The sequence below is a fragment of the Desmodus rotundus genome, chromosome 13 (assembly GCF_022682495.2).
Source record: "Desmodus rotundus isolate HL8 chromosome 13, HLdesRot8A.1, whole genome shotgun sequence".
Taxonomy (NCBI): Eukaryota; Metazoa; Chordata; class Mammalia; order Chiroptera; family Phyllostomidae; genus Desmodus; species Desmodus rotundus.
In genome coordinates, this window is record NC_071399.1 from 92,891,165 (window position 1) to 92,905,957 (window position 14,793).

The 14,793-nt window shown below is 49.8% G+C and overlaps 1 protein-coding gene across 3 annotated transcripts in view; it reads right to left on the reverse strand.

Annotated features, from left to right (window-relative positions):
* DCLK1 (doublecortin like kinase 1) overlaps positions 1–14,793 on the reverse strand; it is a 246,453-nt gene that overhangs the window by 33,382 nt on the left and 198,278 nt on the right. For all 3 annotated transcript variants that reach the window (XM_053916496.2, XM_053916497.2, XM_053916499.1), the window contains one exon: positions 11,786–11,932. In XM_053916496.2, coding sequence (XP_053772471.1) covers positions 11,786–11,932 — 147 coding nt within the window. The remainder of the gene's footprint in view (positions 1–11,785; positions 11,933–14,793) is intronic.

Consider the following 14,793-nt stretch of genomic DNA (forward strand, 5'->3'; position numbering starts at 1 on the left):
CATCCACCCAACAAATTAAGGATGCCTGTGACCAAAGGCAAGTATTTCCACTGCTTTAGTTCTAGCTCAGCATCCAACCAAATGAATCTGCTCAGAAAAGTATCTCAAACAACTTCTACTGTGTCAAAGAAAAGGTCAAAGGGCACCCAGAACTCCGATTCAGTGCCCTCCACTGGACCCAATAAGATCAAGAGAACAGTGCAAGGCCGGTATTCCCAGCAAAGTAGAAGGTGCCACCAGGAAACGGCACGGCTTTCCAAGTATTGGGGTGGCCGAAGAGTCAGTTACGTTTTTTCCATACGACGGCTCTAGTAGTGCTTAGTTGTCTTTAACTTATTCGACACAATTTTGTCAGATGGTATGGTGACAGCTGTCATATCAGTGTGCATTTAAAAAAATCTTATCAAAATTGGTGAATTTTTATGAGGCCATTCTAATATTGAAGATGGAAGATGGTAGGCAACATTTTCAGCACGTTGTGCTTTATTGTTTCCAGAAAGGTAAAAACACAAGTGAAATGACAAAAAAGATTTGTGCCATGCATGGAGAAGGTGCTGTGACCGATGGAACGTGGCAAAAGTGGTTTGTGAAGTGTCTTGGTATTATTGACACTTTGGCCAAAAAATTCTTTGCTGTGGGGTGTCTTACACATTGGACGGTGCTTAGCAGCACCCCCGACCTCTACCCACTAGAAGCCAATAGCAGGGGAGAGCCGGCATGCTCAAAATACTCAAATCAGTAAAGTTATGGGTGAAAATGAAAAATGTCTTTTTCTTTTACGGGAAAAATGTAACAGACTTTTTGGCCAACCCAACGCATTGGAATCATTCTTCCAATGGGGTGGGGCCCTATGCTCCCTCCCCAGTGACCGCGCTGTGGTCAGACCCACTTGCTACAGCCGTGGGAACCTTCTGCACAGCCAGCCCATCTCTACACAGCAGGAGCGCCCTGCCAGTCCCACACGGCGTCCACCTGCCTTCGGGAGACTAGACGGACTTCTCGTTGCACGGCAGCCTCTGTGCAAATGTTTGGCCAGCTGAGCCGCCGCGTTCGAGGCAACCCCTTGGATCCAACTGTTCTGGCAAAGTCAGGCAGAATCTCCTCTCTGGAGAGGCTGCGTCTTTTCTGGGCAGAAAGACAGTCCTTTACTTTTCTCTGTGCTCCACACTCCAAGCACGGAGTCTCTCCCTCGGGGCTGCCCGTGGTTGACTGTGGGCTGCCCTGCACTCGGGTTGTTAGGGTGGGGACACCATAGGTCCCTCACAGATGTGGCTCTGCCCAGCTGTCACCTGGGATGGACAGTGTCCTCCTACTTGGACAAAGCAGCTGTCCGGCCCTGGTCAGCCCAAACAAGTTTGAGGGACGAACTTGATGGTATCAGAGCTGCAAAGTACGAAGTCCCTGACTGTAGCCTTAGCTCGCCAGCCGCTCTGGTCAACCAACCAGCAAGCCAATGAGTCTCATGAAAAGACACGCAGGATGGGAACATCGAGTCGATCATCATTAGGGTTATTTCCCAGAAGGAGCCTAACGGTTTCCTTCCTTAATTCCAATTTGTTACCGAAAGCCTTTCCAACACGCCAAGTAATCTCTTTCTTCGATGTTCTGTTAGGTCCAAACACTCCTGGTGAGTGTTTTGTGGGCTTGTGACGATTCCAATGCTCACAACTCCATTTACACGGGGATCTCAGGGGCTTTTCTAACCACACTATCTGTAATCACCTAACTTGATTCAAAAGTTGGACAAGGCAGGTGCCGGCCGAGCAGCCATGAACCACACTTGAGTTCTAAAGATGACCATGGAATTCTCGCACACGAAGCAAGGTTTTAACTGTGAACACCTACATTTTGATAGGAAGTCTATCTTACATACAGCCATATGCCAATTTTACTAATAGAGCTGAATAGTACAAAGTTTCCATAACTAAGACAAAAAGCATGAAGAAACCTATCTCAAATAATGAAATGAGGATTACCTAAAAGTAACAATATTTCTTAAGTAAACCGATACCATTGAAATAAAGTACCTAGAACCTATCATTTTGATGTAGTTTTTCCCTCTCTTTGACCAAGTCTACCATGTCCCCCTCTGCTGCCCGTGGGCAGAACTTCATGGACATGGAGAGGCATGGTGGTAATACTTACAAGAGACCATGAGAGCCGAGAGACAAAGGCCTACGCCATGTAATTGAAACCATCTGGAGACACAAGCGCATCAGAAATGCTTCAGCAAACATGTTTTCGCAGGTGAATAAACGTCCAGGCCTCCCGTTTGGAATTCTGTTTAACTTTCTTACTGTTAGCAGGGCCGGAAACCAGGGTGCTCTGGGTTCTTCTGTCAGCTCCTTGAAGGAGGGCATTTGCAGAGTACACTCTGGGTCTCGTCTCCTCCGACGGGAGAGGCCTGTCCTGACGGGTGTCAGGGGCCCGCTCACACCTGGGCTCGCCCTCCCCTCTTCCAATGCCAGCCACGGAGGGGCGAGGGGAGGCCATCCAACAACACGTGGATTAAAACTCTGTGAAAATCACGGATGGCTAATCCATCTGCCTCAAACACACATGCGTGCACACATACTCACGAAATCATCTCCCTAAAATCTTTTCCTAAATGGAAGCTATAAATCCACTTTGAACCAAGTTTTTAATTAAAACATAGGAATCGGAAAAGCTTCTAACAAGTTCGCATTTAAAACGCTGAGCCCTTGGCTTATTGACCCCCTGAATCGATTCTGCCCCGGGTCCCCCTCAGCCCGACCGTGTTTCCAAAAGGAGAGCAAAGGCCTCCAGCAGAGGCACGGGCAGCCTGTGCCCGCAAGTGGCGCCCTGGCATAAGAAGCACCTTGTGCTGCGGCTGCATTTTAAGGCCTTCATAAAACACGACCCACACGTGAGGTGGGAGTGCATTAATTGTCCATCAAAGAGTCGTCACAACATGAGATGTGATTTAACGTCCATCCCAGGCCCTTTACATACAATCGATGTTCTCCCACGTTTTAAACTCCAAGGGGCTATTAAAGAGATGAGGATTAGTGCAAATTACCCAGTGTGTAGTGCTTTCGCTGGTTTAACTAAGCAATAAAACTGTGTAATTGTACAACACTAATTGAATGCAGCCACACATAATTGTGGGCTGCCATATGCACCCTATTACCATAAAGACCGTCGGTATTTTGTAAGCCGCTCTTGCGATCGCTGCAGATGGCTACAGTCAGAGGAGTTGTTCTCCAGGGTTTATTATGTGGCTATAAAGACATCCCGCGATTTGACAGACTAAACGTGTTAAATGGCAACAATTATGAAAAAGTGTCCAATTAGAGGCTGAAGGCACGGCCTGCCGACGGCAGGTACAGGGGAAGGTCAGGCGCTGCAGTTTGGGCGCTGGTATTTTACACAAGGTTTTCCTTTCCTAAAGCAACATTTTATTTTGGGGTCTTTTTCCTTTATCTGGGGTTTTGCGGGAGCTATAACTTGCGGAACAGTAGACTTTCGGGCATACGTCTGATTTCCCACGGATTAGAAACCGACACCGTTTGGAAAAGTTCTTTGGAAAAAATAAGAGTTCATACAAATCACAAAATGCAGCCCGTGGCCATAAAGTGATGGGAACGTTCACAGCTAAACCTGAACCCGGCCACGTGGTGTCTGTAATTCCCGTGACGGAAAACGAGGAGGCGCTAACGCTACAGAGGTGTTGGGACGCACAGTTCTCCACCTGGCTGTTAGCTCAAGGCTAACCCTGCTGAAACGCTGGCTGATGACTCATTAGTAGCCACTGAACTATCTTTCACAGAGGAGCTCAGTAAGTACTAAAAATTATTTCACCAAATAAAATCGAGTAAAAGTGGCATGAAATCGACAAAGCCATGAAAAAAAAGAAAAGCATAAATTTACTTTTTTGCGAATTTGGTTCTTCTTTAACAAGACACTGATTTTCTCCACCACAGTAGACGGGCCTCGATGATTCTAAGGGAAATGGGCTAAATGTGAATCTTCGGTCTTTAAGAACTAACCCAGGGTCCGGCAGAAGTGAGGCCTGCTTGAGTGTGCTTGGCAGGGTACATGAATGTCTCTCACGAGGTGGACAGCAATTTGAACACGTCACCTAAAATGTCACATGGTGTGCTTGAGTGTGACATTGTTATGTTAGAGAATTACATGCTTATGATTTTGTAAAAAAAGACTTTGTGATAAAAAAAAAGGGTTGTTATTTGTGCCAGACCCTGAATAACAACATCTATCCAGGGAATTATTTAGCAAAATGTCCTTCATGGTGCACATGCCTTAGAATCACATCTCCTAGGGGGAAAAAATGAATTATTTAAAAACAAAACATTAAATGCCTACGTGTAAAACTGTTATGAAATCAAACGTTAAATGAAATGATGAGATAAAAAGAAGTCAGAAAGAAGTCGGAAGGGGCGCACCAATATTAGAGGGAAACGTGAAGGACTTCCTCGGGCGGTCACTCTAGAAGCGCCTGGGGAGAGGCGGAGTGAGCGCGAACCGCAGGAAACCTGCTTCTCCCCCTCCCTGCCCCAGACTCAGGCAACTGCCCGGGAGGAGCTCTGTGCAGCCGCAGTGAGATGCCCGAAACGGTGCACGCTGGTTCCGCAAGCTCCGGCATAATCCCCGGCTGTTGCTGCAACTGCGGGGAGTCGGCATCACTGCCGTTTTTAACAATTACACGGCACCGTAGGAGAACTACAGAAGACAGAAAAGGACTTAAGTTCACCCATCTTCTTGACACCTGGAAATAACCCTCACTGACATTTGGAAGTATGGACTCCCAGAGCTGCCCTGCTCTCTCTCGCGTCCGCACTTCTGGGTTTGCGGTGGATGCTCCACCACCCTGAAGCTTTCCCATCTTCCACTGGGCTGCCTTGCATTCACGCACCTGAAGAGCATCGCCACCCTCTACTCCGCCCACCCCTTCCCCGAGCTAACCTCCAGGGCCCTGAAGCGGTGTTCCCATCCCTCGCCACAGCGCGAAGTGCTGGCCACACTGTTTTAGCGCAGGGGTCCAGGGGCGCATTTGTGTCTTTAGTCCTTGGGTCCCACGGAGACTCACAGGGAACTTACGCTCAACCACGAGCCTCTGACCGGGTCCAGCTACGTGTTCCCGCGACTGCTCCCCTGTGGCGATCATCCAAACAACCACACCTAAGCGACCTAGTCCCCATGGGTTTGTGTTTATTTCTGGCTGAATTCCATCTTACTGATTTTGGACCTTTATAGAGCTAAACATAGTTTTGGATCTTAATGCTGTCACTTGATGTGATACACCTTCACTTCAGCTGAGTGGTTGATGCTGGTTAGGGCAGAGCTAGCACCGACTCTGGGGAGACTCCCAGCCCCTTTCCTTTGGCCGATCCATGAGACAACCTTGGCGGCTCAAGTTCATCGCTGGGACCGGGTAAGGGCTTCCTGTGTGGTCACGGAAGTGCTGTGCCGTCCCAGGAATGAACTAACTACCCTATCACAGAATGGATTTATTTCAGGATTCTGGGATGGGATTTGGGCAGGAGACAAGTTGCTGTTTTTTAAGTTTGGCGTTGGTGTGGACTAGAAATTAGGAAGAGCCGGAGCATGACCCACTCGGGGAACCAGGATACATTCCCTTTGGTGCAAACGAGGGTCAGGAGCTACGCAGGCCACCTTGATGGGCAGCTAGGAGCAGGCGTGGCATGGTCAAAGCGCAATTTCTGCCCAAGAGCAGTTTGGTTGCTGAACATAAACTTCTGTATTTCAAGAACACTACTGTGTTTATTTCTGGAATCTAATAAACACTAGTGATGTAAGTTATATTTTTGCCAGTAAAGACCTTCATTTTCCTAAGGAAGTGGTGCCTGCCCATACGTGTTAAAAAGGCCTCTCCCCCAGCTCACTGGGAGTACTGGCTGGTGGGGGGTGCCTTTTGCTGCCAAGGCTGCAAGCCTGCCATCTAGTGGTGACCCGTGGAAACTGAAGGCAGTTGATCTTAGTAAGAGTTTTTTTGTTGTTTTTGTTTGTTTGCTTGGAAAAAAGCGTAAGGTTCCTTTTAGTCATAAATTACCACCGCACGCACGCACGCACGCACGCACGCACACCCATGCCGTGGTCCAGGGCATCACTTCAGCTGGGAAATACCGTTCTTTCTCTTCCCATTCAGTGAAGATTGGTTCAGTGAAGTTCAGGCTGAGGCCAGAGTCCTCAGTGGAAGATGGGTTGACAAAGGACTTGAGTATGTCATTCGGGCCTGTCCTCTAGTTTGTGAAGAAGTTTCACTCATTCGTGTTCTCATCTAATCTCATCCACCCTCTCACCCACCTGTCACTCATCCATATGACCATTCAAACCCTGCGCAGGTCACGGTAAAGAAAATTACAGCATAGGCCGCATATATCAGAGAGATACATTCACTGCTAGTGTGTGCTGGGTGTGAAAAAGAATTAAACACACTGCAAACACACAGCTAGTCATGACCTTGAACCTGTGCACCTGATATATGCAACAACATTTAAGAAAAGAGTTTGTTGAGTTCTGGCCAAGATGGAGATGTGGGTAGAAACATTTCATTTCCTCACACAACCAAAAGAAGGATAACAACCAATTTAAAAACAACAAACAACCAGAACTGCCAGAAAATCAAACTGCATGGAACTCCGACATCCAAGGAGTTAAAGAAACATTCATCCAGACTGGTAGGAGGGGTGGAGACGGGCAGCCGGGGTGGAGAGGATGCACGGCCAGGTGGCCGACAGCACCAGCGAGGGGGTGGCTAGCGCACCAGGAAACTAAAGACTCAGAACCTCTGGCTGTAAAATACCGTGGGGGTTGCAAAGGCAAGAGAAGCTCCCAGTCTCACAGGAGAGTCCGTTGGAGAGACCCATGGGATCCTAGAACATGCACAACCCACCCACCTGGGAATCAGCACCTGAAAGGGCACACTCTGCTTAGGGCAAGCAAGAGAAGTGACAGAAAGTGGGGCTAGAGTGGAGCCAGCGAGCGGCATTGTCCCCTCCCGGACCCCTCCCCCACAGGCAGCACACAACACAGCAAAGACAGTTGCCCCGCCCTGGAGAGCACCCAGGGCTCCGTCCCTCACCATGTAACAGGTGTGCTGAGACAAACAAACGTGGCCCAAATGAAAGAACAGATCACGGCTACAGCACAAATACAACTAAGCAATGAAGCCATAGCCAACCTATCAGGTGCACAGTTCAAAACACTGGTAATCAGGATGCTCACAGAAATGGTTGACTTCAGTCACAAAATGAAGGAAGAAATGAAGGCTATGCAAAGTAACAAAATATACAGAACCAACAGGGAAAGGAAGGAAACAGTGAAGATAAGGAGAGAATCTTAAAAGCAGCAAGAGAAAAGGAGACAGTTACCTACAAAGGAATTCCCATGAGACTTTCAGCTGATTTCTCAAAAGAAACCTTGCAGGCAAGAAGCTGCCTGCAAAGAAGTATTCAAAGTCATGAAAGGCAAGGACCTACACCCAAGATTGCTCTATCCAGCAAAGCTTTCATTTAGAATGGAAGGGCAGATAAAGTGCTTCTCAGATAAGGTCAAATTGAAGGAGTTCATCACCACCAAGCCCTGATTATATGAAATGTTAAAGGGACTTAGAAAAGAAGATAAAAAATATGAACAGTAAAATGACAACAAACTCACAACTATCCACAACTGAGCCCAAAGAACAAAAGCAAACTAAGCGAACAGCTAGAACAGGAGCAGAGTCACAGAAGTGGAGCTCACATGGGGGGTTATCAGTGGGGAGATGGAGGGGGGACAACGGGGGAAAGGTACAGGGAATAAGAAACATAAATGGTAGAGAGAAAATAGACAGGGGGAGGGTAAGAATAGTATGGGAAACGGGGACGCCAAAGAACCTATATGTACGACCACCCATGGACATGAACTAAGGTGGGCGAATGCTAGAGGGAGAGGTTGCAGGGCAGCAGGGAATAAAGGGGAGAAAAAAATCGGGACAACTGTAATAGCACAATCAATAAAATATACTTAAAAAATAAAGTTGTTCAATTTAAAGGAAGAAAAGAGAAGAGTTTATTTGCATCTTTCCGACCAGCCGCGACCCCCGCAGAATCCAGGCTACAGAGCACAGCACACCACGTAAAATCTATGGCATAATTAGCTTGTGTAAGAAAAGAGTCACGATACAATCACAACATTGTAAAAGATATCGATATCGCCTCAGTTCCCAATTTTTACCTAAAATGTGGCTGGAAACATCACTGCAAATCAAATAATAGTTTCTTATTAAAGTGTGTTGACCTGGCCAAATACTTGGACTTGAATAAATCATTCATATGATCACATAGATCCTCACGGCCAAACTACAACATTTTTATATTGTCCTGTAAGAATTAAAAATTGAAAATTCTAAAGTTGTTCTGTATATACAACCACACTACATTATCACGTATAAATAATACTTGGCTGGTTATAACAATACTTAACCAGCAAAAATCTTGTTAGTAGACTAAAAAATTGTAAGTTTTCTTGAGGCCCCTAAATAGACCAGCAGTGCAAACTGTGCAGCAAGGCCTTCTTAGTTAGTTGGTGGATTTCCAAGAAAATAGATTTAAAAATCCCTATATTAGCCCTGGCTGGTGTGGCTCCATGGATTGAGAGCTGGCCTGTGAACCAAAGGTTTGCTGGTTTGATTCCCTGTCAGGGCACATGCCTGGGTTGTGGGCCAGGTCCCCAGTAGGGGGCACGTGAGAGGCAACCACACATGGATGTTTCTCTCCCTCCCTTCTCCTCTCTCTAAAAATAAGTAAATAAATAAATAAAGGTAAAAATCTTTATACTAAATTTATTATAGTATTTTTCAAAAGTAGTCTTTAGTTCTACATTTTGCCATCAGAGAGCAAACCCATGCATGGTAAATAGTAAACTTTAAAAGCCATGTCCAGAAAGATAAAAGATAATTTTTACGATACACGAGTTTATTGTTAAAGTTTTATTTTTAGGCATAATTTAGTTTTTATTACAAATAAAAGGGGGATAAAAAGGAAGGAAACTCATAGTTACGTGTTTTCTTTTTATCTTCATAAAGTCCCCTTGACGGAGGCTCCATAGGAATTAAGTAACTTGTTCAAGGTCAGAAGAGCAGCCAAAGGAAGAGCAAAGCCCTTGGCTTTGACCTTGTGGGCGTCTGACGCTGAGTCCTGGGTGGGTGAGTGGGAACCTCCCAGGTCGGCCTCTCTTTTCCATGTGAAGGTTAACATGGTGTGGGATTAACAGAGGTCTGGAGTGCCGTTGGGGATGTTGTCCTAACTTTGTTAAACTTATGCTATACTTTCGCCTATTTTACCCCAAACCTTCACCAACCCTTCACGCTCCCCCAGAGCAGGAAATTCTCAGGCTGGAGGAGCAGACTGACTTCAGTTTCTCGTGCACGTATATTTAGGTTCTGAATGACCACAATGGTGCATGTGTGTGCACACATGTACATACATGTATTTCACATTCTTAGAAAAGAAAGAAAAAAGAGAACTTTTTTTCTTTTTGAGTCGTTTAAAATATGCTTGACCGCGCGTGAGAGTGAACTAGAGTCCTGTAAACTGGAATTGTAGCCCAGGACAGTGCCGTCTCCTCCTCTACGGCGTTTGCAGGAGTGGGGGCGCTCCGCTGAGAAGCAAAACTGACGGGCGAAGGGAGGAAGGGAGCTAAAACTCGACTTTTCCATCGGTGCCTTTTCGGGGCTTGGAGAACTTTTTGAACAAAGGCCCCGTCATGAGTCTGTCCCTGGAGAGGGCCCAGTGATTCAGGAGTAGGGAACACGGACAGGGACAGAGTGGCTGCCCTTTGCAGGGCAACTCCGCAGAGGCACACGTGCGGAATCCAGGGTGCAATGGGGTGAGACCGCCTCCTCTGACCGGGGCTGCCTTCGTTAGCCGGTAGCTACCAGATGGCTAACGTCACTGCAATCAGCGAACTGCTTGCGAATTTATTGCTAAAGTGCCTGTGTTTCCTACGTGGATGTCACCTCCCGGAGGCCGTACGTCTTTCCTCCCGGGCACAGTACCTGGCGCGTAGCTAACATGGCATAAACCACTCTGTTCCTAGCCTGACGCAGCCCAGCAGTTCAAGCCTGGGACCCCGAGCGGGGCCGAGCGAGGGCAGAGATCTCAGCTCCGCCACTCAGGGGTTGTTACCCGCCTCCGCCAGCGCTGGGAACTCCCACGCATCCCGCTTCCTCACCTGTCACATGGCACAGTAGTGGAAGTTACCCCTATTTGGTTCTCGTGGGCATTCAGTGAGACAGCGAGTATGGAGCCCTTGGCCCAACCTGTGCACACGGAAGGTTCTCCATCACAGCGGGTCTCAGTGGCCTTGACTGGGGACCCAGCGCTGGGCTGCCCATCTGCCTTTAGACTTTGTGTATCCGAATCACATGGGAGAGCCTGCTGCTGAGCACACCTGCCTGTCACCAGAGTCTGGTTTGGGGGGGCTGCAGGAGGCTCCGAAATTTGCGTTTCTAACAGGCATCTGGGAGTGATTCCGATGTAGGCGGGTCTTTAGACCACCCTCGGAGACACGCGGCTTCAGAAAGAGGATCCCCAGTTCCCAGATTTCTGCAGAGAGGGACAAGCTAATAGTCACGCATTGTGCATGGCTCTCGGGGGTGGGTAAAGGGAGGAGAGGAAGCAAACCATCTTGGGGGCGGGGAGATTGAGTCGATTCATTAAAATTCCAGCCCGAACAGCCAGCACAGTTTGTAACTGCCACGCTCACCAGCGGCACAGCTCCCATGCCCAGCCTGCCCCTCAGTTCCTTCCAGGATTCCCCCTTCACCACAGACTCAGAAACAGTACCCATCTGCTCGTAGGGTGAACTCTCGCCGCCTTCCTGGAGGAAGGCGTGGGAAGGGCTCGCAAAAAGCAAACCAAATAGCTTCAAGAGGGGTTCGAACGTCTCTGATTTTTAAAGTCAGTCTTCGTTGCAGTTACTTTCATGCTGAGGAGCTGCTGTCCTCTAAAACCCATTAGGATTTACTCTCTTAGCTTTCAGACCATAGGAGGGGAGCAAACCGTAGGGTTGCCCTTGAGGGCACGAAACACAGAATTAGCTCTTGCGTTATTGTTGATTAGTTGTTATTTTCTTTTCCATGCAAACAACTCTAATCCTACTTTTGCCCACCCCTGCATTGTCGGGGTGTAAATTCGGGAGACTAGGACAAACAAAAAGGGCTTCCTTTTTTTTTCTAAGGAAAACCTTCTAACTTTCTATAAAAGTGCTGTTGGTAAATAATAAGCATGTAAATTAATGTTTCTTGTGGCCCTTGGCCTAGCCCTCAGCGCAGGCCAAAGCCTTACCAGGGGGTCCAACCCGTGGCCCAGGATGGCCATGAATGCGGCCCAACCCACAATCGTGAATTTACTTAAAATCTCTTTTTTTTGCTCATCAGTGTTCGTTAGTGTTTGTGTGTTTAACGTGGGGCCCAAGACAACTCTTCCTTTTCCAGTGTGGCCCAGAGACGCGGAAAGGCTGGACACCCCTGCGGGGCCCCCAAGTTCTGCTCACGCCCCCTGCCGCGGCTTTCCTTCACTAACAAGGCGTGTGATCCCCACAGCCCATGATCTTACACACCAACGGAAGGGGCCCGTTCCCTGCCCGCTCCCCGAGGCCAGCTGAGGACTGGCCTTGGAGACACTGTGTCTAAAGAAAGAAGAGGAAACAGACAAGAAAAGAAGGGACGCAGTCCCAGCCCCTCCCGGGGAGCTGGGGCTCGGGAGGCCCCGGGGTGGGGGCGGGGACGCGCCTGGCTCACCAGCAGATTCTCGGGCTTGATGTCTCGGTGCACGATGTTCAGGCTGTGCAGGTACTTGACGGCGCTGGCCAGGTTGTACAGCATCCCGCTGGCGTCCCGCTCCGTGTACTTGTTCGTGGAAGTGATGGCGTCAAACAGGTCTCCTCCCTGAGGAGAGGCCACAGGTGAGGGGATGTCCCCGGGACCTGCCTGAAGAGGGGCGGTGTTCATAGGCCCCCTAGGGTGGCGGGGACGTGGCTTTGCCCGCTAGCTAGGCTGACAACGCCCCCATCCCTGTGCGGCCTGACCTTTGCCCTGTGCAGTCCCTCCTGGGCAGGCTTCCCCCGTCCACGCAGCCTCAGGGGGTCCCCAACTGCGGAAGCACAGACCGTTTTCAGAATGAGCGCGCTCTCTCTGGACTCCCCATCCCTTCAAAGCCAACGCTGCTATGAAGGGGCTTGCGGGCTCTATCCGTGCCCCCCGCCCCCGGGAGGCAGGGTCGCCACCGTGGTCTCTGTGGACGGTACCCAGTGCAGTGGCTGCATGTGGGGCTGTGGAGGGTGGCCTGCAAGCCCCCGCCCTTTCCCTAGGTATCCAGGCCCCCGGCCTCCTGGACTCTCATTCCTCTGCTTCCTCCACAAAGCAGCACCGCAGCCAGCCAGCCCTTCCTTCAGGGCATGCGGGGCAGTCCTCTGGGCCCTCCCATCCCAGGGGGGCGGGCGGTCTTGTGGCTTCGTCCTGGGTTGCTGGATTGGCTGACGGCCTGCCTGCCTCTGGGGCTCTGTGCCTGCGGCACCCCACGCACTGACTGCCGCCTTCCCACACGGAGGGGTGTGGATTTCCTGTCTCTCTTCAAGGAGGCAGCAGTCTGCCCCCAGCTCTGCACGTTCCGCCCCCGGCCTTCGCTCTCCCTTGTCTAACCTCGTCTCCTGCCGCTAGCTGTCCCTTTGTGATCCTGGCCCCCCAAACCAGCCCCGGTCACTCTGTGGCCGAGCCTGTCCTCGTCAGAGCTCCTTCCCGGGACGCCGCGGGACTCCCGTGCTCAATTCCCAGGGCCGCCTCCCCAACGAGCTCTGCCTTCCTGCACGCGTGCCCTGCTGCAGGCTAAGGTCTCACGTCCTGTTCTTAATAATTCCGGGATTTGGCTTTTCATCACGGTTCCTTCCCTGTTTTCCGCAGCGCTGCCCTGGCTTGTCCTGTTGCTGCAGGCACTCTTGGGCATACCACAGGCTCTCGGGCTTTGAGTAGTGTGACCCCAGCAAAATTGCTCAGGGGAGCATGATGGGCACCTTTCAGGTCCCGCCTGGGGCTGGCCTTCACTTCCAGAGCTGGTCCCCCAGCGGCTCTGGGTCACGCTGAGTTTAGGGGTAGGACCTAGTGGCCCCACGCTGGGCTCTGCTGACACTCTCCGGCCTGGGGAGGCTCTGTCAGTCACCTAGAGAAAATTCACCAAGCCTGCTAAGTGGCTCGAGGACTTGCTTAGCTGCGCTTAGCTATGGTCACCAGACCGAGCCTGTGACTGACAGACCGAGTTTTCCCATCCCCGAGTTCTGAGCTGCTGAGTCTCGGCCTCGTGCACCTCTCCCCTTCAACCTGAACTTCGTCTCAGCCTTCTAAGACTCCAGGACAGGGAGCTGACTGCTGTGTAACAGGGGCAACAGGGGTGACGTGAAGGCTTTCGTCTCAAAATTAACATCACTATAAACATACTATCCTTGCAGGCCAGGTCCCCAGTAGGGGGCAGGAGAGAGGCAACCACACATTGGTGTTTCTCCCTCCCTTCCTCTCTCTCTAAAAATAAGTAAATAAAATCTTTTAAAAAATAGTATTATAATTTTTTAAAATTCTATCCTGGTACCAGAGAAAGCATAATTCACACCGTTGGTAATCACCACACTTTATATGGTAACACGGTGCCAATACCCAAATCTCCTGACTCGAGGAAATGAACCCTCAGTTGCTGGAATACCCCTTCCTCATTTCTACCTCCCCCAGCCTCAAACGTGCCGGGAACCTTGAGTTACTGCACACGAGCCCTCACTACCCTGAAAGAAACGAGTCATAGCCTAAGTAAAAAAAAAGTCTCCACTATAAATACAAATAACCACTAACTTGAAAATAATACCAACAGATAGAAAGTAAAGCAACTTTGAACACAGCAAGCTTAAAGGTCCCAGGATGAACACTCTTCTATATAGTCACAGGTCAGCTTATCAGATGCTTTCTTTGCCTTAAATCTTCACAAGAGGAAACCCTAGCCCTGGCCTGTGTGGCTCAGTGGGTGGGGTGTTGTTCCAAACACCGAAAGGTCGCCAGTTCGATCCCCAGTCAGGGTACATGCCTCTGCTGCAGGTTCGGTCCCCAGTCAGGGTGTGTGCAAGAGGCAACAGATTGACGTTTCCCTCCCTCTCTTCCTCTCCCTCCCTTCCCCTCTGTCTAAAATCAATAAGCACGTCCTCCAGTGAAGATAAAAAAGAAAGGACCCCCATGTGCACAGTGCTGGTCCCTGCCGCAGCCCGCAGGGGGGTCCAGGCTTCCCCAACGGTGCCCACAGCAGACGCAGGAGGTGGTGCGACTGACTGACCACACTCCGTGACCAAACAGCCACCACATACACTGTCATCAGGCCAACACAACACACAGGCGTGAGAAGGACAGAACTGCCCGAAAACTCAATGCTCCACGTTTTAGCACTTCCGACGACCGGAACTGTCAAACGCGGAAGTGGAGGAGACAGGCAGGCGACCGTCACCGCCGTTTTGCCCTTTCTGCGCTCAGTGATCGAACAGAGGCCAGTGCCACTGGGTGTGACAGAACGAGAGGGCAAGGCTCACGGAAGGTAGTAGACTGTTCACGGTATCGTTACGACTGTGCCATTTCTCCATTAGGTCAGTGACTCAGAGCTTAAAGCTTGTTTGTGCAGGAAGGGGACGTAATTCATGGGACTGAACAGTCTCTACTACGACCAGAACGACGTCGGTCATGTCGGTACCGACCTTCCTGTGTCACACAGACTGGAGGAAGCCATT